The sequence below is a fragment of the Erinaceus europaeus genome, chromosome 21, assembly GCF_950295315.1.
Source record: "Erinaceus europaeus chromosome 21, mEriEur2.1, whole genome shotgun sequence".
Classification (NCBI taxonomy): Eukaryota; Metazoa; Chordata; class Mammalia; order Eulipotyphla; family Erinaceidae; genus Erinaceus; species Erinaceus europaeus.
The window spans coordinates 14,831,037-14,851,710 of record NC_080182.1 but is presented as its reverse complement, the minus strand read 5'-3'; the positions used below and the strand labels follow the sequence as shown (position 1 = coordinate 14,851,710).

The window sequence follows — 20,674 nt, the reverse complement described above, 5'->3', positions numbered from 1 at the left end:
TAAGGACCCATGGGAGACATTCATCTCCAGCACTGGTATCTGGAAAATCTGTGATTCTTCTGAACAATGAGGGTGCTTTCACTGCACAGGCACTGAGAAACCTGTCACTGCTTCTGTCCCCTTTCTGTTCTATCAGGAACACTACAGTCAGGTGGGAGGCAACCTCTGCCTAGAATACATATTCCTGAGTGTGCTGATCTGACTCCAGACTTATTTTTCTAATTCCCCTTAAGTCATTTAGTCTGACATTTATTTATTTATTTATTTATTTATTTTAAAATCCTTCCTCGATTTTTTTTAATCAAGATGTAATTTGTCTATTGTAAATTTATCCACTTAAACTGTGTAATTGGATGGTTTTAAACATTTGCAAAGTTTTACAACCATCATCCCAAGGTGAAATAAATCAGCAATCACTATTTTTCCAATCATCCCAGCCTCTGCTAACCACAAATGTACTTTCTGTTTCTATGGCTATCAACAGTTTTTCCCATTCTGGGCATTTTTGTATATGACGATTCATATAACACATGGCCCTTCCTGACTTGTTTCTTTAATTTAGCACAATACTTTTAAGGGTCATTCATGACACACCATACAACAGTAGTTCACTCCTCTTATTTCTGAGTAACATTCTAACATAAAGACATATTCCATTTTACTTGTCCATTCATCAGTTAATAGATTTTGAGTTGCTTCCATTTTTTGGCTACTATGGACAAAACAGAGAGATAAAGAAGGGGGAGACAGAGAAGGGGAGAGAGCAAGAGAGAAAAGGAGCAACTCTATAGTACAATTCACCGACCACCTTCCCCCCAACACCTCCCTTCCCGCCAAAGGTCCTTATCACCCATCTTTGTGATGTGAGTGTAAGGCAATTTCTCACTGTATTTGTATTTCCTGGTGACTAAGGAAGTTGAGCACCTTTCCACCTGTCTAATGGACATTAGTGTCTTATGCACACTGATTAAATATCTGAATCCACTTCCTATATTTTAATTGGTTTTTTTTTTTATGGTTGTGTTGCCACCTTTTGTAGAAAAAAGAATACCTTTGCAATCTTTGAAGATGACATGAAGTGATAAAAATATCAATATAAGAGAGTTGGGATGTGTGTATATTTCTGTAGAAATAACCAACTTCAACTTTCTTTAGTATGTCTAAAGTGACAGTCTATACCCTAAATCAACATTTTAAGATACCGTTCCACCAGGCCTCAAGTTTTACATTAATCATGTCCAAATTTCATGTGTTTAAATATTCAAGTAGTCAGGATAGAATTTACCATATGTATCTTCTGTGCTATATACCAATATGTATGTTTGAGTAAAAAAGAAAAAAAAGTTAACTGTTCAAACCAGAGCCAATTTGATCAGTTCCTTAAAGTCCTATAAGTCTTTCTTTAATAACTGTGCCAAGACAAAAAGACAGCTTGCTTTGACCTCTAATGATGAGAAACGGGGATAGTGAACTCATCCTGAAACGAGAGTCGTCACTGCCTCCTAAACCCCATCTAGGAAACATTTAGGAATCTGAGAAGAACTGACGGATACTACCGATAGTCAAACAGCATAAAAACAAAAACAAAACCACCCAATTCCTGTATTATCTTTTCCTAGCTGTTTATCATTTGATGGCAGGAATAGTTTTCCATATCACAAGAAGCTGTAAATGGATCCATGGGCTATTAATTTGCAGTGCACAACACTGGAGGGGAAAGCTCATTAGGTGGGTTGATGCGATTACAGGTATTACATAACCATCCTCCAAGTGCTCAGGAGAAATCTGGGACTGCATCCCATATCTGGTTTTCCTGAAACATTCAAAGTTGAAGGGAAAAGATCTCTAATTCAGAGGGAAAAAGAATAAGGTAGAGAGTTTAAAATAGCTGTGATAGGAATGTTCACATGTCAAAAAGGGATTAAAGGTTCTTCTTTTTATAAGAGGAAATCATGTCTCTCATCCATGGTGATCATTTCTCTATTCACAGGAAAAACTGGCCATGTGGGATCCTCTCCAACACTACTTCACATGCAACATAGTTTTTTCTCTTTTATCAATGCATATTACGCCTATGTAGTTCGATATCCACCCCATTCCTGCTTAGAATGTTCAGAACTCCACAAGGCTCCCATGTGCCCCAAAAGTCAGTAACTCCTTCCTGGGAATAATCAACTCTTATTTTTATCACACAGATTAGTTTTCTTGGTGCTTAATCAGAATATGAATGAAATCACATAGAATATTCTTTTGTAAAAAAAAAAAAAAGAATATTCTTTTGTATTCTGAGTTCTTTTATTCAACATTATGCCTATGAGATTCACTCCTGCCTTTCTTTCCCAGCAGTTAGGTTCCTTTACATTGCTGTGCATATGCCATCATTTGACAATGTAACCATTTATATTTTACCTCTGGTGGATATGTGGGTGGTGTCCAGATTTAGACCATTATATATATAAAGAAATTGCTGTGAGAATTCTTGTATGTATCTTCGGGAGGGACTGTACATTCAGTGTTTCTCTCGAGTAGGAATGGAATTACTGGTAGCACTGGTATGTTTAGCTTTAGGCCATGTTGGCAGTTTTCAAATTCCCACCTGCCACATCTGAGAATACTGCTGGCTTCCTATCTCACCAAGGTTTGGTAGTGCCAGTAGTTTTAATGTCAGTCATTTCAATCTGATGGACACAATGCAATTATTTGGGAACATAAGGTCATGCAAAAGATACTACTTAGAACAACAAAACAGATTTTCACATTCTGTAGAGCTGGACTGACTCATCCTGGGGAATGTGGGAAAAGCCCTTCCCAGGTACTTGTTTGGCCCCAGGAGGCAGGAGGAAATCCTCATGTCTCTCTTCCTGAAATAATTCGCTGGGCCCTGTCCACAAGTGGAGGACCTGGAGGGCTGCACATTTTCAGATTTCTGAAATTCACAGATTTCAGATTTCTGAGGGCTCAAAGTCCAAGGGTGCTACAGCCAACTTTCCATTTAACCTCATGCTGCTCAAACATTTGGTCCAGCATAGGAAACGGTAACTCTTCACCAGTCACATCTGTACTCATTAGATCCCGAGTCAACAGTTTACCAGAAGCAACTTTTCTCCCTTCTTGTGGTAGGACCATATCACGACTGGCTAGATACTGGGTCTATTTTGAAACACTGGTGACATTCATTAGTTCTCTTTTAGGACTTAAACAATGCCACTAAATCAAAATGAGAGCTTGTAAGTTTGACCATGTGATATTATAACCTCCTCTTTCCACTCCACCCACCTCCCCCCCAAAAGTCAAGCATTGAAAAATGGGGACTTAGACTTCTCCAACATCAAACTAGAACAGGCCTGTCCTAAAATCATCTTCAAATAAAACAATCAAAATCTCCTTAAATCAAGGAGGCATTTTATCTCAGTGAAAAGAAGTGTTGGAACAATCAAACATGTACTTGGGACAAAAATCATCTCTTCTCTTGAGGAAACAGGATCTGCTCCGTTTGCTCCCAGTTCTCAAATGATGCATGCCTCCATTAATCTAGTTCATTGGATAATTGTTCAACTGTTTTGTTCACTTTCCAGTGTTAAAGGGTATAAGGTAAGAGAAATAACCTAACTTGTGCTTGTTAATCTTTTGTGATGGCAGAGGAAGAAGAGATGGGTTTAAGTGCTTGGGACCACTGCAGGAAGAGCAAATTTCAGACTGCACTCTTTGCAGGGATTTATCGAGCAATTTAGGCAGCCACCCTCCAGAGAATTGCTGTCACTGGGAGAAGGTACTTAAAGAGCCATGCTCATCGCGGCAGAACACAGGGACTTCAGGAGAAATTTGGGTTGCTATTTTCACAGCAACATTTGTTTCCAAACAAAGGGCTCTCTTCCAGCTATTTTAGAAGCACTTGCATATTTATTCAGCCAACTCTATGTGCTGGGGATTGTCTTTGGGCATTGAGGTTTTATCAGTGTCTATTTAAAGCAGAATGAAAACAGAGAATATTTCCAGCCTAGAATGTAAGCTCTTTCCTTTTCTTACAGGGTTGATACCTAGTATCTTCTTCTCTCCCGCTCTGAAATTGCCACCTGTCTTAAAATTTTCAGTGTGTCTTCGTTTAATTGGTGCTGCTTTCATTTTCGTGGTCCGTAAAATAACAGTGCACCTTAACAAATTATAGATCTGTTGGAAGCTGTGTGTCTGTGGGTACAGCTTTGAGAGCAAGTAAATCTCCGTTAGGACTATTTACAAATTCTATCTGGTTTGTGTCCATTGTGGAACAAACAACATTGAGAATGCATGTCATGAAAAGAATCACAAGCTAATATTCAGAGGGTACAGATGAGGGGATGAGGCAAATGAAAAAGACAAGAGTGGGTTCCCTTTATCAGCAGGAATGAATTCAAATCCCTAGTTCTTGGTAAGTTCCTGATTCAGAATGTTCACCTCTCAAGTATTCTGCCTCCTATCCACTTGAGAGAGATCTATTGAGTACAAAGCATTGGGGACCTAATTACAGTTGAGGTAAGAAATTACTGTGTGTGTGTCCTCAAGATGCTCATAGACAGTATAGACATTACTTGTATGCTTTTCTCTTCCTTCTAGCAGAGTATCAGAGAGAGAGAGAGAGAGAGAGAGAGAGAGAGAGAGAGAGAGAGACTGACTTTGTCCCGGGCAAAAAAAAAAAAAAAAACCAAACAAAAAATAAGCATGTATTTGAATGTCGCTCAACAGAGTTGCCACTAACATGTCATCATGTAGGGAGATGTCTCACCTATACCTGCTCTTTGCTGTTGGAGAAGTGGGAGAGTAAGCTCAGGAGGTAGGTGGCTTGAAGGACGAACAGGGAGGGAGAGCAAGTGGTGGGTATCACAGGCAGAAAACAGCATGCACACCCTGGGTCTCTCCACAGGTCTGTCTCACATCAAATGGGCAAATAGTAGAATATGAGATGTAGGAGCAAAGAGAGGTAAAAGGACTGAAAGCTTTGTAGTGTTTTTTAATTGTTTTTAATTTTCATTTATTCATTGGATAGAGATGCCAGAAATTGAGAGGAGGAGGGGAAATAGAAAGGGAGAGATTCAGAGAAACACCTACAGACCTGCTTCACCACTCACAAAGCTTTCCCCCTGCAGGTGGGGACTAGGGGCTGGAACTGGGGTCCTTGTGCACTGTAACATGTGCACTCAACCAGGTGTGCCACCACTCGGCCCTGTTTTGTAGTATTAAAAACACGACAAGACCTGTGTCATTAAAAAAGCAGAGGGTAATTGAAAGCATAGCAGGAACCAAAGCTAGGACCACAGGTTTAAGTCAGCAGTGTGGCTTGATACAAATATCTTAGCCTCTTGGAATCTTTTAAGACACTGAAGATTAGAACTACTCCTTTTCCACCTGCTTCATAAGATAACCTAAAGTCTCTGCTGTTGGTGAGCCCTTTGGTGACCATCAACAATTACATTATCACGGATGGACTTCCAAGCTTTCTTCCTACATGGCTCACTGCAAAGATGGTGCCGGAAAAGAGGTCAAAGGTGATAAAGTTTGGTTGGGAGAAGGGAGATGATGGATCCAGGAGGAAGGGATGTCACAGAGTCCCAAGTGAAGGGTGAGGTGAGATGAACGGTACAAAATGGACAAGTGGATTGCTGGGAGGGAAGAAAGGAGGGAGAGAGAGGGGGGAAGAGAGATTTTGTCTCCATGGGTGTCACACTGCCTGGGAGACCTCAATGGCCTCACCTTGAGCTGACTGACACAGGAAGAGGGCTACGTGTCCTTTCTGACACCCCAGTTCAGTTTTCCCCATGGAGTTGGATATCATGATACCAGGATCGTCTCCTGTTCTCTGATTACAGGTGTCTCAGCATCTCTGGGCAAAGGAACCATCTGTCTGCCAGTTTCTAGAAGCCAAGAAAGGCAGGTATTTATTTTAGAAACTGTGCCTGCATGCTTTAATTTTAATGCTGTGATAACATACTCTAGGCTGTGCATCTGTACTGTGGCACTATAAACAATTCAAAACAAACAGAGCCACCAGCCTTTCTTTTTCTCCTAGAGGTGGATCAAGCTTGCTGTTAAAAGAAGAAGAAAAAAAAAAACTAAACTAAACTTAACAGCTATGGCAGAAGCAAGGCTCAGAAAAAGCCCATGTGAGCACCACTGGAAGGCCCTGGGAAGTGTGCCAAGCACAGTGCTAAAAGTAGGATCTTAATGAAGGCAAAGGAACAGAATAATCCAGCAAGGTTGACACAGGATACCTCATCCTACATGAAGCCAAATCATTCCTCTTATCCAAAAGGAAACAGCTACAGAGAAGGGTTGCATTTAAGTCAAGCTCAGGCTAACTTCAAAGCTTCCCCTCTTCTGTTTTAAGGGATGGAAATTTCCCCTATTTCTAAGAGAAGAATATACAGAACGTGCCCTTTCCAGAAGGCAAGACTACAGAGTGAAGTGTGTTAGTAAAGCTGAAGGAATTTTAATACTTCCTTTGCTGTCCATGTGTTAATGGGCTTAGTGTCCCAAGGGGGCACTGACATCACCAGGCTGCTGTTGCCTAGACAGAATTTGTTTATTTAATTTTTGATCTCCAGGACAGATGCAGGGAAATATTCCCATTCGGCAAGTGGGAAGAGGCAGCAGACTTTCATCCACCATGACGTTTTTAAAATACTGAAAGATTAAGTTTCAAGTCTTCCTTTTACTTTTGGGAGGGCTCTTTAGGGATTTGTGTATAGCAAAGAAGATGAGGGCTGAATGTGGCCTCTCTGTAGAATAGAATAAAATGAACACAGTGAACCCCGGAACCTAGTAACAGGCCAGAATGAAACTTGGGAACAAATGAAGAAATAAACTAAAATTAGAAAGCTATTACGTGCCTTGATGGTGATTTTTATGTAATTTCCCAAGTACACAGGGCAACCTGCAATATGAATTTCCTTGTTACTGAACCAGTAAAATCCAACTGTAGAGCCATCAATATAATTTGTGCATCGACAAAAGTGATTGGAACTGAGGTTAAGTGTCTTTAATCCAAAAGGGTTGTTCCAATGTAAGTTAAGCACTAAAGGAGACATGAGAGAAACACAGAATAACAAAAACCTCTCAAGGAAGTATCTGAGTGTCCAAGTGTCCACACAAACCACACTGATTGCATCCAATCGACCCATGGGGACTTTCATGTCTAAAGTATAAATCGGAATTTAGAGACTTTATAAAAAGCTGCTTGAAAGCTCAATATGCCCCAAATGAGAAGGTGTCAATGAATGCTTAGGGACTCCTAAATTCAAAGATTATTCAATTGCTTCATTCTACAAATACACTTATGAAACTGTCATAGGAAAAAAAAAATGCTGTGAAATAAAACACCAAACAGCCTTCTCAAACAAAATCAAAGCCATGATTTTTCACCACTCCAAAGCATGAACCACATAAACATAAACTCTGAGAGCATTGTGGAGAGGGTCATGTGTGAAGTAATGGCTCATGGATTCCAGACAGAAAAGAAATAGCATAGGCAGGAGGTACCCACAATACCTTGCCATGTGTCTTTGTCACAGGTGCATGCTGGAAGGCAATCTGAAACTCAGAGACCCATGGGAACCTGGTCTGATGCTAGAGGGATCCATGATCTGATGTTCTCCCCTTATCACAGAACACAAGTCTAAATTCTGGCCTAATTCCTAACTTCAAGCTTCCTTGTGGCTTCCTGGTCACAATGTTTGACTTATGCCTGGATCATCTTCTTTGATCACTGAGCAACTTGACAGCTCAGGCTTGCTCGAGTGAGTTTCCATTCCCATCACTTGTTCATTATAGTCTCTCCGCCTCACCTGGGTTTTTGCCATATACAGGTAGTTACACAAGATGCCTGCTCAGCTCAACTGTTTTCACCAGCAAACATTTGAGTTCAGTTCCCTGGGGGAGGGAACTGGCAAGAGGAAGCAGATTAAAGAAGCACTGTTGTCTAAACAGGATTAAAAGCATCAATTCTCAAATCATGCACTGGCTGTTAGTCAATAGTACAGTTCCTCTTACCCAGGTAGAAAGCACAATCCCCTCAAAAGCTGAATAACTCGTTCTGGGTCCAAAGAGGATTAAGGGAAGACTGAAAGTTAAGTAGATACACACCCAATTTATCAGTAAGTACAGCTGGGTTTGGCTGTCTATTTGTGTAGCCACATTTGAATGGAAATAGTTTGAACCCCTATGGGAAAGAGCCTGGAGACATCTCAGAATGCCAGAAATGGACCTATTCTATGACCTGACAATTCCTCTCTTGGGGATATATCCAAAAGAAGAAAATACACGCATCTGAGATCTATGTGCCCCTATGCTCATAGCAGCACAATTTATAATAGCTCAAATTTGGAAGCAACCCAGATGCTCAACAACAGATGAGTGGCTAAAAAGTTATGACTCACAAACACATGACACGTACATATATACACAATGGAATACTGCTCAACAATTAAAAATGATAAATTCATCTCCTAGTCTTGTCTTGGGTTTAGCCTGAAGGAATCATGTTAGATGAGGTAAGTTGAAATGAGAAGGATGGTTGTTGAATGGTTTCACTCATCAGTGGAACCTAAAAAAATAAGAAGAGAAAAGGAAAACACAAAGTAAAACTTGGATTGGGTTTGGTGTCTCCCATCAAAGTCAAGGATTCTGGGAAAGGAGGGGAGGAGAGAGTTAGAAGGGGGTATTGAGATCTTGGTGCACGATGGTGGAAAAAGACCTAAGTTGGGGGTGAGAGTGTTTTGCTGACACCTACCACAAGGAGATGAAAAATTCTACCTAGGTGTCAACAACTGTACTGTAATCCAGTAATCCCGTCAATAAAGTAAGCAAAAACTGTCTTATGTCTGATCCTTCTTAGAAAGTTTACTAGCCCCTGACTTAAGAGATCTGAACTATATATTTGCAGCTGTGAAATAGACTCAGTTATATGTGGTCAGGCCTTCTCTACCTGCATAATCTCTACGCACCACTGACTTAAACCTTCTCCACTCACACCAAGTTATTTATCAACATCACAGGCTTATGTGGACATCTCTCCTACAAACCTAATTTTACGTCTTCTTTTATTATTTCTTTTTTTTTTTTTCCTGCCATTATTTGAGGGTCTTGCCACATTCTTTCTGTGGCTGACACTGTTAGTAGCTTCCAGCCCCACCAACAGAGGCTCATCACTCAACTCTGAGTCATTTTGCCTCCTTCCCAAGTTCTTCATAAATTTTTGTACTACTTTTAGAATGCTGTTGAAAATCGATTTTTTTTCCACTTATGGTCACCACTTTCAAATTCCATGCTCTCACAAATAGCAATTCCTCCACAAAAAGGCTTCCCTAGTTGTACAAAGACCTTGGAAAATAGAAGGTATATTCACCAGCATTTACAGAAGAGAAAAAAGAAAAAATAATCATGAGCTTTTCTCATGAGCCACACTGAAGGATTTCTTTTACTAGTAAATCACCTTTACATTTAAGCCAAATTTGATCTATAAAAATTAAGTTAGTACATCATTTCCTAGGACTACATTCTAATATAGAGCAAAGAGTTTGATTATTATTTTATCTGGCAATAAAACCAAGTCAAAAAGGAAATTCAGAGTTTTAAAATATGCTTTTAATGATATGAATTTAAGCACAGACTTTATAGTCAAATAGAATAGTTCCAAGTTCCTATACTGCCCCCTAACTTAACAACATAACTGTATTTCCTTGAATAAATTAGCCCTTCTGTGCATCAGTTTCCACATCTGCACCAAAAGAGGAATGACTGATTGACTATAACTAACCTATCACAGTGGGTTGTGAGAATCAAATAAAATGTTAGAAATAGTTAATGTAATTCTTGGCACAAAAAAATTCTATGTTAATTTTTTTTTAAAATATAGAAATAGGGACAGGACATAGAAGAAGGGAAGGGAAGGGAAAGAGAGGGAGAGAGAGAGAGAGGGAGGGAGGGGAGGAGGGAGAGAGAGGGGGACAGAGAGAGAGAGAGAGAGAGAACTAAAGTTTCCTTCAATGAATCAAAGGCCTGAACTTCAACTTGACAAAGCAGCACACTGTATCCATGTGAGATATTTTGCTGCCTACCCCTCCATGTTAGCTATTACTATAATGTGACTCTTAGATTCCCCCTCCTCTCTTCCCATGTGGCATAAAGGCTAGGAAGAACATGCTATGACAACACTTTAGGATTTGACATATTATGATGGACATGGGCAGGTTTAACTTTCTGTCTTTCTGATTCTCCATTGAGAAACACTAGGCCACACAATCCTGGCCCAAGGATTTTTGTGGGATGGACCACAATCCTGGGCTCCAGGGATTGGCACACGATCCAGACCTGGCCAACAATAGAACACTACCCTTTGTGCTTATAGAGGGGCACATAATCTGAGTCATGCCAGTGAGAATTGGTCTCTTAAGAACTGGAGGACTCCCCCACACCTATGGACATCTAATCTTTGACAAAGGGGCCCAGACTATTAAATGGGGAAAGCAGAGTCTCTTCAACAAATGGTGTTGGAAACAATGGGTTGAAACATGCAGAAGAATGAAACTGAACCACTATATTTCACCAAATACAAAAGTAAATTCCAAGTGGATCAAGGACTTGGATGTTAGACCACAAACTATGAGATACTTATAGGAAAATATTGGCAGAACTCTTTTTCTGCATAAATTTTAAAGACATCTTCAATGAAACGAATCCAATTACAAAGAAGCCTAAGACAAGCATAAACCTTCTGCACAGCTAAAGAAACTACTACCCAAACCAAGAGACCCCTCACAGAATGGGAGAAGATCTTTACATGCCATACATCAGACAAGAGGCTAATAACAAGAATATATAAAGAACTTGCAAATCTCAATAACGAACCAAAAAATAACCCCATCAAAAAATGGGGGGGGGGGACATGGATAGAATATTCACCAGAGTAGAGATCCAAAAGGCCGAGAAACACATAAAAAAATGCTCCAAGTCTCTGATTGTCAGAGAAATGCAAATAAAGACAACAATGAAATACCACTTCACTCCTGTGAGAATGTCATACATCAGAAAAGGTAACAGCAGCAAATGTTGGAGAGGGTGTGGGGTCAAAGGAACCCTCCTACACTGCTGGTGGGAATGTCAATTGGTCCAACCTCTGTGGAGAACAGTCTGGAGAACTATCAGAAGCCTAGAAATGGACCTACCCTATGATCCTGCAATTCCTCTCCTGGGGATATATCCTAAGGAACCCAACACATCCATCCAAAAAGATCTGTGTACACATATGTTCTTGGCAGCACAATTTGTAATAGCCAAAACCTGGAAGCAATACAGGTGTCCAACAACAGATGAGTGGCTGAGAAAATTGTGGTATATATACACAATGGAATACTACTCAGCTATAAAAAATGGTGACTTCATCGTTTTCAGCCAATCTTGGATGGACCTTGAAAAATTGAAAGAAGTTGAAAAACAAGATCAGAGAGCACACACAAGTAGAACCTGAACTGGAATTGTCATACTGCACCAAAGTAAACTCTGGGTGGGTGGGGGCAATACAGACCCAAGAAAGATGACAGAGGACCTAGTGGGGGTTGTATTGTTATATGGAAAACTGGGAAATGTTATGTATGTACAAACTATTGTATTTACTGTTGAATGTAAAACATTAATTCCCCAATAAAGAAATTAAAAAAAAAAAAGAACTGGAGGAATGATCTTTAAGTTCAAGTCTCTGGCTTTCTCATTAGTTGGTCATCTCTACTAGCCATGAGGCAAGTCTGCCTGGGAATAAGATCAATACAACAAAATAAGTAAACTAGTAAACTATAACTGAAGGACATTAACAATGTCCTGAAAATGAGTGTGAGCCCATGGCTCCAGCTGTTACTCTGAATTGCTCAGTTACAGAAGTTGAGATATATATGTATTTTTAACTTATGCCAGTATGGGCTGGGTTTCCTGTCACTTGCATCCAAAGAGTTTTGACATGTACTAATTCATTGACATGACCTGTGACTAGACTTGAATGTAATGACGTGAAACATGGTATGGAGATGTGGCTCACACTAGAGTTTAAAATCTTGCCCCCGGGGAGTCGGTCAGTAGCGCAGTGGGTTAAACGCACGTGGCTCAAATTGCAAGCACCTCATAAAGATCCTGGTTTGAGCTCTTGGCTTCCCATTTGCACCGGGGGGGGGGGGGGGGTCACTTTACAGGCGGTGAAGCAGGTCTGCAGGTGTCTCTCTCTCTCTCTCCCCCTCTGTCTTCCCCTCCTCTCTCTATTTCTCTCTGTCCTATCCAACAACTATGACATCAATAACAACAACAATAAAACAACAAGATCAACAAAAGGGAAAAAAATATTTCCCCCATCTTTAGTGAATTAGAAACTGCTGGGAAAATGGCTTCATCATTCTAGGTACCTGTACACTTGTATGTCAGATAAGAGGTGAGTAGAAGGAAATCCATCTCTAAGATCCCTTTTCAGTTCTAATGTTCTATGAGTCTCAATTAGTGTTGGGTTCATTTCAGGTGTGTATAATGTGGTGTAATTAGTTACTGAGTTTCATATTTTCCTACTTCTAATTTCAACTTTAAAAAAATATCCTATCAGACCTTAGACCCTACACTCCGAGTGTTTATTTCTTGTACTTCATTTTCTTTCTAAAGAAAAAAAATAATTGTTTACTTGGGCATCATTAATCCAATCTTATCCCCATTTCTATATTTTAAAAATCTAATTAAGGTGATAAGTTCCTGGAGGGTTAAAACCAGTATTTTCCTGTGGATGTAAACATTATTTTTGTTAATTGCCAGCCAAGCTGCCAGTTTTTACAGAGCAGCAGGATATGGGTTTGAAGTAATGTAAGCAGGAAATGGGTCTCCATCCCACACAAAATAAATGCAAAAGTACTGATTTTCTTTGAGTCCACATCTGGCTTACTCATTTATAATTTCAGCTTGAACTGAAAATTTTCCACAGAACTGCAGTGTGACATCCATGCCACGAATGTCAGACCAAAAATGAAACAGCAGGTGGTCATCCCATGAGTCTTACCTACACATACAAAACAAAAACAAATAAACAAATATAAACTTTCTATTTCAGGTCAACATCCTGCTTTGCTCCTCAGTGGTAGGGTTTGGGGCCCAAGTAGCAAATTTATCTTCATTATCAACATGGTCTCTGATTTTAAAAATGTACAATCTCTAAACATTTCAGGAATAAAAGGGAACAGACTGAAATGTGTTCAAATGACCCATCAATATGAGACAGAACCATTCAGAAATGGAAAATGCTCCTGGGGGCCAGGCAGTGGCGTACCTGGTTAAGCACTCACACTACAGTGTGCAAGGATTCAGGTTCAAGCCCCCGGTCCCCGTCTGCAGGGGGAAAGCTTCATGAGTGTCTTCAGGGCAGGGCTTCAGGTGTCTCTCTGTCTCTTTCCCTTTCTCTCTCCCCTGTTCCTTCTTAATTTCGCTCTGTCTCTATCCAATAATAAATAAATAAACAAACAAATGTAAAGAAAATACTCCTGGTAGTGGTGAATTGTGTTGACTGCTTATCTGTCTGGTGACCCAATCCATTCTTGTTTACGAGTCCCTAAATAGGAATAAGACCCCAACCCCAACATCCCATTTTTTAAAATATATATTTTATTGATTAATCAATCGATTGACTGCTTTATTGAATAGAGACAGGGAGAAATCACAAGGGGAGAGGTTGATAGAGACTGAGAAAGAGAAACACATGCAACAATGTCTCGCAATTCATGAAGGTTTCTTCTTGAAGGTGGGAACCAAGGGCTTGAACCTGGGTCCATGCACATTGTAACATGTTTGTCCTGCCAGTGTGCCACTGCCTACCCCTACCCCAATAGCCCATTAAAGGTGCCTACTCACAAGGGTAGGAAAATGATTTCTTAAGTAGAGGTTTCTTACTATTTATTCTGGATAGAAACAGACATTTGAGAGGGAAGTGGGAGATAGAAAGGGAGAGAGAAAGAGATAGAGAGGGAGAGATAAACAGACACCATGCAACATAGTTTCACTGCTTGACAAGTTCCTTCTCCCTACACGTGGGGTGCCGGGGAGTTGAACCTGAGTCCTTGTGCACTACAATGTGTGCACTCAACCATGTGAGCAACCACTCAGTCCTAGGTAGAAGTTTCGGGGGGGGGGGGAGGTTGATTTAGCAATTCAATGATGCCAATCAGGTTCATTTTTCATACTTTCATTCTTCCATTTACAGTGCCCACAAACTAGAAAAGCAGTTTAAACCCTTGCTGCTGTTAGGAAAAGTGAAGGGTTGAATCAGATGCTTGAAGAGAAGTCCTACCAAGAGAAGTCTTCACGTAGCAGCTTCTGGTGAAGGGCTTTCCCTCCTTGCTCAGTCTTCTCCCCAGGGTCTATTTCCCACTTCAAAAGTCCTAAAGCCCACCTGGGGCCCTAGTCCTGAAGTCCTGGGATTCCCACACAGGCATGATGGGCCTAGACCTCTAAAAGATCCCTCTTACCACTGTCACTGGTCATCTCCATCAGGAACAACATAACGGACCCCTCTGTGGGCCTCCATAGGACCTGGCTCTCAATGTGGATCAACAATGGTAGGGAATGTTCCATTCTCCAAAGGAAGGTTGGATAGCAGGGAATGGGTCCTGAAATTGGCACAGCCTGAAATGTTCCTAGCCGTGACCGCGGAATATGAGCTCAGACCTACAGGGATACAGAGGTTACACAGTCTCCTGTGCTGAATATGGGTGCCAGATCAAATCGATGGTGTTTACAGTTAATAATATTTAAATACTTTTCCCGTATTTGGGAGTTACTCTCTTCCCTGTTCCAGCTTTCTGGTCCTATCTGACACCGTCCCCCCCCCCCAGACAATAACTTAGGTCACTTGCATATTAGATGTCAGGCGCAGGTAAGAACTAGTAGGGTCACTGGCCCCTGGGAATATACCTAAAATGGACCTACTAGTTTTTTCCAAAACAGAGACCCCAAGTCTTCATCTGCAATATTCCAGCCTTTAGGTTCATAATTAGTCAACATTTTTTTCTGCTGTATAGTTTAACTTTTTCAGCCACCAGATTCCATATGCTATCATGATGCCAACTGGACTTCCCTGGGCAGATGACCCCACAAATGTGTCCTGGAGCCTTGCTTCCCCAGAGCTCTGCCCCACTAGGGAAAGAGAGAAACAGGCTGGGAGTACGGATCGACCTGTTAATGCCTATGTCCAGCAGGGAAGCAATTACAGACGCCAGACTTCCCACCTTCTGTACCCCATAATGACCCTGGGTCCATACTCTCAGAGGGATAAAGAATAGGAAAGCTATCAAGGGAGGGGACTGGACAGAGAGTTCTGGTGGTGGGAACTGTATGGAGTTGTGCCCTTCTTATCCTATGGTCTTGTCAGTATTTCCATTTTTTAAATAAAAATTAAAATAAAGTTTAGAAAAGTCCTAAGCCCTTGAAATTTTAAATAGTTCCTGACTATGGCTATCATATCTGACTTTTTTTTTTTTTGGCCTCCAGGGTTATTGCTGGGGCTAGGTGCCTGCACTGCGAATCCACTGCTCCTGGAGGCCATTTTTCCCATTTTGTTGCCCTTGTTGCTATTGTTATTGGTGCCATTGCTGTTGTCACTGTATAGCATGGAGAGAAATTGAGAGAGGAGGGGAAGACATAGAGGGGGAGAGAAAGACAGACACCTGCACACCTGCTTCACCACTTGCGAAGCAACCCCCCTGCAGGTGGGAAGCCGGAGGCTTGAACCGGGGTCCTTGAGCTGGTCCTTGCACTTTGCGCCATGTGCGCTTAACTGGCTATGCTACCATCTGTCACTTTCTGTCACACATTCTTGAAGGACAGTGGTCATGTCCCAAGCAAGTGAAGAGTCTTTTTGCTACACCTTCCCAGTTAGCAGTCATGGATCCCCAGGTGATGGTATGAAGAGAGGCAGCAATTCCATGAATGCTGCAAAGTGCCTGAGCTAAGCCATTTCCCTGTCACATTCTTTGTTCCTACAATTGAAAGCAGCAGCAGAAGAGCATGTACACCATGGAATATTAATTGTTATGTTTTCTCTGCTTAAAAGCAAGTGTTGGATACTTTCCATTACATTTATACATTTATTACATTATACATTTGGATATTATACATTATCCAAAGTATATGGACCACTGATTTCTAACTTACTGTGAAGTCCTCGTTTACATTAAGACCTACAGAGGTGGTGGCTAGAAGCAAAACAAACAAAAAAAGATAAAGTTTGGGAAAATACCAACATATATTTTTTTTGTCAACACAATTATTGCTGTGACTTGGTGCATATGTGATTCCAATATCCCCAGTGGCCTCCTTCTTCTCACTCCCTTTCCCTTCTGTTTGATATATGGTGTGAAACAGGGGAGAGACAAAGAGAAGGAGAGAATCCTGCAGCACTACAGAACCATTCATGAAGCTTTCTACCCGGAGGTGGGGACCAGGGGCTTCAACCCAGGTCCTTCTGGATGGCAATGTGTGCATTCTACCAAGTAAATAACTGACTGCTCAGCCCCATGGCAAATTTTAAATGTTTCTTCTACCAGGAAAAGAAAATGTTTTCTGCTCCCCTCTGGAAAAGGAAAAGCACATTATTACTACTGCTATTATTCAGCCTCACGTCTCACTTTATTCTCGTGATCCACTTAAAACAGCTCATTACTATTTTCAAAATGGGGAAATGGAGTCACAGAGCGGCAATATGAAACGACTGGATTCCAAGTGGCTCCAAAACACACCGTGACTGGTAATGGCTCTGCCTTCACCACTTACTAACTGCCACTCAGGGTTTATCTGACCGTCTCCACGGAGATTCTATTTTCATGTCATCTGTTCGCACCTCTCCTTGGCAGCGTATCATTAGTGTCACATCTGAATTCCACCTGCTGATGTCCTCCACAGCTTGCTTTTGCAAGTTGAGCAAATCATATTTATAGATAAGGCCAAGAGGAAGAAGAAGAAGAAAAAAAACATTTGAGATTTCACTTACATTCTTTGGACATTCCCACTTCAAAGCACTTCTGGAGTCGACAGTACTGGCATCGATTCCTGGTGACTTTATTAATAACACAGTTCTTATCTCTGTGACAAGTGTAAATCATGTTCTTCTGAATACTTCTGCGGAAAAAACCCTGTATGCAACCAAGAAGATCAGAGAACCAAGTCAGATCACTGGGCATCGTGAGAAGTTAAAGTCAAGCTTATCAATGCATTGATTGCTCTTTCTGACTAATGAAGTGATGGCAGTCAAAAAGTTAACTGCATTAAGCCTGAAAGTCCTTGTGAAATATTAGCAGATAGCTCGCCCACTATTGCAAATCAGAAAGCCCTTTTTAATCAAAATTAGACATGACTATTATCTCACCATAGAAAATTAATAATAAATCTGGTTCATTTGGAAAAGATAAAGCAGAGTTGGGTTCCTTTCAAACAGGCTTAGCTATGACCACAAGCCACTTCCTTGTTGACCAGGGGATTTTAGGTGAGTCTACTATCAAGAAATCCAATATGAGACATCACATTCACAAAAGAAATTTTTTTGACTCTTGAAAGAACTGAGTCTTTCCAAGAGAGTCTTCTCCTAATTCTTTTAGATATTTAGCTGCTGTTACAAATTGAGATTGGATACAAGGCAGGATGGAATATTAGAGTTGTGTTGAGCAATATGGTAGCCACTAATGACATGTGGCTATTTAAATCAAAGTTAATGACAAATAAATAAAATTAAAAATTGAACTCAGCTGCACTGGTCATGTTTCAAATGTTCCATGGCTACATACTGCTACTGAGCGTGCGTGACGTGTGCATGCGCATGCACGCGCGTGCGCGCACACACACACACACACACACACCATTTTATCATTAAAGAGGTTCCACTGGGCAGCGCTGTATTATTGCATCCATAGACATGCTCATCTAGGAGTCCTCAAATGCCTTTGGGATATGTAACTTTGCTTGACTTACTATTTATTGGACCCAGACTCTGTAAAGACTGTGAAAAACTAGTAAATTACAAGTAATGTTTGTGTAGCATAGGTGCAAAGGATTTCTGCCTAGTTGAAAAATAACCAAAAGATTATTGTTTTACTGCCTTGTTGGGCATTAACCAGTTTTATATCTAACTTTGCAAGCTTGTCCCAGCATTTTTTTTCTTTTCATCTTATCCCTCCTATCTATCTATCTATCTATCTATCTGTCTATCTATCTATCTATCTAATTTACCTACCTACCAACCCAGATATTTTTCACATCTTTCTTTAAACCAGCGGTCATCCAATTTTCCTCATTAATGAGCTAAATAAATCAGCATGTGCTTACTAAATATTTGAATAAGCTAAATTTTCTAATATTTAAAATTTTGGCCAAAAAAGCAATTGTCAAGACTTCTGTGAAATACTGACAAAGTAAGGCAGACTTTAGGCTTTATAAGCAAAAGGTGCCCGCATCTCTATTTCCTCCACACTTTTTTTTTTTTTTTTGCCTACAGGGTTATTGCTGGTGCCTGGTGCTTGCACCACGAATCCACTGCTCCTGGAGGCCATTTTTTCCCTTTTTTTTGCCCTGGTTGTTTTATCATTGTTGTAGCTTTTATTATCGCTGTTATTGATGTCATTGTTGTTGGATAGGACAGAGAGAAACGGAGAGAGGAGGGGAAGACAGAGAGGAGGAGAGAAGGATCGACACCTGTACACCTGCTTCACCACCTGTGAAGCGACTCCCCTGCAGGTGGGGAGCTGGGGGCTCAAACCGGGATCCTTACGCTGGTCCTTGCGCTTTGTGCCACGTGCGCTTAACTCGCTGCGCTACCACCCAAACCGCTCCTCCCCACTTTTATCTACAGTTTTGTGGACAAAGGGTTACTGGGGATGTCTGCTAAATACAAAGGTGAATGAATAGAAATGAACAGTCTACCTGCTGTCTTTTGCTCTCTTCTTATTGCTCAACAAAACCTCTTTGTTGTCTTGAGGATGAAAAGCTAGACTTTGTATCTTGTCAGTAATGAGGTGACTTCTACCCATGTTAGAAACATTTCTCTTGGATGCAGGAAACATACCACCCAGTGACTTGAAGAGCAGGCAAGACTCACCATCTGAGTTCAACTTTCCTAGTAGATTCACACTCCAGGAGTCAGAACAAAAAAAACATTCAGAGTGTAGGCATATTAGCAAAGAAAGCTCATGTAACCCTCACTGTTTAGGATATTTACATGGGCACCCTAGGATTTTAATGTCTAAACGAACCATCGTTTCACTTTCATGATTCAACGAAACATTTGGACATCTTATTTAAGGGTGTAGCTCCTGTCACATCCCAGACACACATATTTTCTAAGGGGGAAAAAAAAACCAGTTTATTTTCTGTACCTCCAAAGTTACAAATAAGCCCTCAGGATCGAAAATAACAGGTTACAAAGAATCCCAAATGCTAACAGAGAATATGTGCAGAATGGTCACCTCAAAAACATCCTTTTCTGCCAAAAAAAGGTTACCTACAGGATACTTTTGGCCTCCAGATGTGCAAACTCAATTTACAGAAACTTCGCTGCTCTCTTGCCAAGAACCACGTCAGTGGTGGAAGAGACATTCTTTTCTGCATGTGTGAAGCCAGTCAGCTATTGACAAAGGTGACAGCCGTTTATTACAAACCACATATTCTTCAGCTCAGCAGATTCTTCATGAGGGAACCATGGAGGAGAGAAAAATAATCCCATGATGCTCAAGTGAAAGAAGAATGGAGAATTAAAGAACTTTATATGTCACTAATTATCCAGCCCGGGTGGCTCAGTAACAAATACAGCAGAAACCAAATAGGACTTCTTGGTTTTCCAAATCAGAGTTCTGGCTGGATTTCAGGAGAAGGTCTAAGTTTCAGTAAATCATTTCTACCATGGTAGAATACTTGCTGACTAAAATATATGCTGTGAGGTATTTTTTATATAGGCGTTGGGTAAACAGAAACACTTTCTGAGGGTAAACAAGATGTCTGCCTGTGCAAACCCTCCTTCTCCACAGTAGATATCCTGAGTTGTCTAAACCATCTTTCCTTGCACACTACCTTTTTTTTTTTGCCTCCAGGGTTAATGCTGGGGTTCAGTGCCTGCACTGCGAATGCACTGCTCCTGGAGGTAATTTTTTTCCTTTTGTTGCCCTTGTTGTTCTATCACTGTTGTTGTTGTTGTTATTGCTGTCATTGTTCCTGAATAGGTCAGAAAGAAATGGAGAGGGGAGGGGAAGACAGAGAGGGGGAGAGAGAAAGACAGACACCTGCAGACCTGCTTCACCGCTTATGAAGCGACCCCCCTGCAGGTGGGGAGCCAAGGGCTCGAACTGAGATCCTTACTCAGGTCCTTGCGCTTGGTGCCATGTGCACTTAACCTGCTGCACTACCGCCCCGCCCCTGCACATTACCCTTAAGGCCTAGTATATGCACATGTGGCACTAAAGCCTCAGACCACCTACATCTCATCAGTGCTTTGGAAAACCAGTTGTTGCTATTAGAGGGCATTCCTAAAATAAATTAAAGTCAAATGAAACAACAATTAGATGTTCTTTCATTCTTGCTGAGTACTGGATATGCTAGAATTTTGTGCTCAGGCCTCCTCTTTACTTGTTGAAAAGGGAGCTAAGTCTGGGAAGAG

The 20,674-nt window shown here is 40.9% G+C and overlaps 1 protein-coding gene across 5 annotated transcripts in view; it reads right to left on the bottom strand.

The window, feature by feature from the left end:
* RARB (retinoic acid receptor beta) overlaps nucleotides 1-20,674 on the bottom strand; it is a 463,751-nt gene that overhangs the window by 97,184 nt on the left and 345,893 nt on the right. For all 5 annotated transcript variants that reach the window (XM_060180445.1, XM_007517120.3, XM_007517128.3 and 2 more), the window contains one exon: nucleotides 17,027-17,168. In XM_060180445.1, the coding sequence (XP_060036428.1) occupies nucleotides 17,027-17,168 (142 nt within the window). The remainder of the gene's footprint in view (nucleotides 1-17,026; nucleotides 17,169-20,674) is intronic.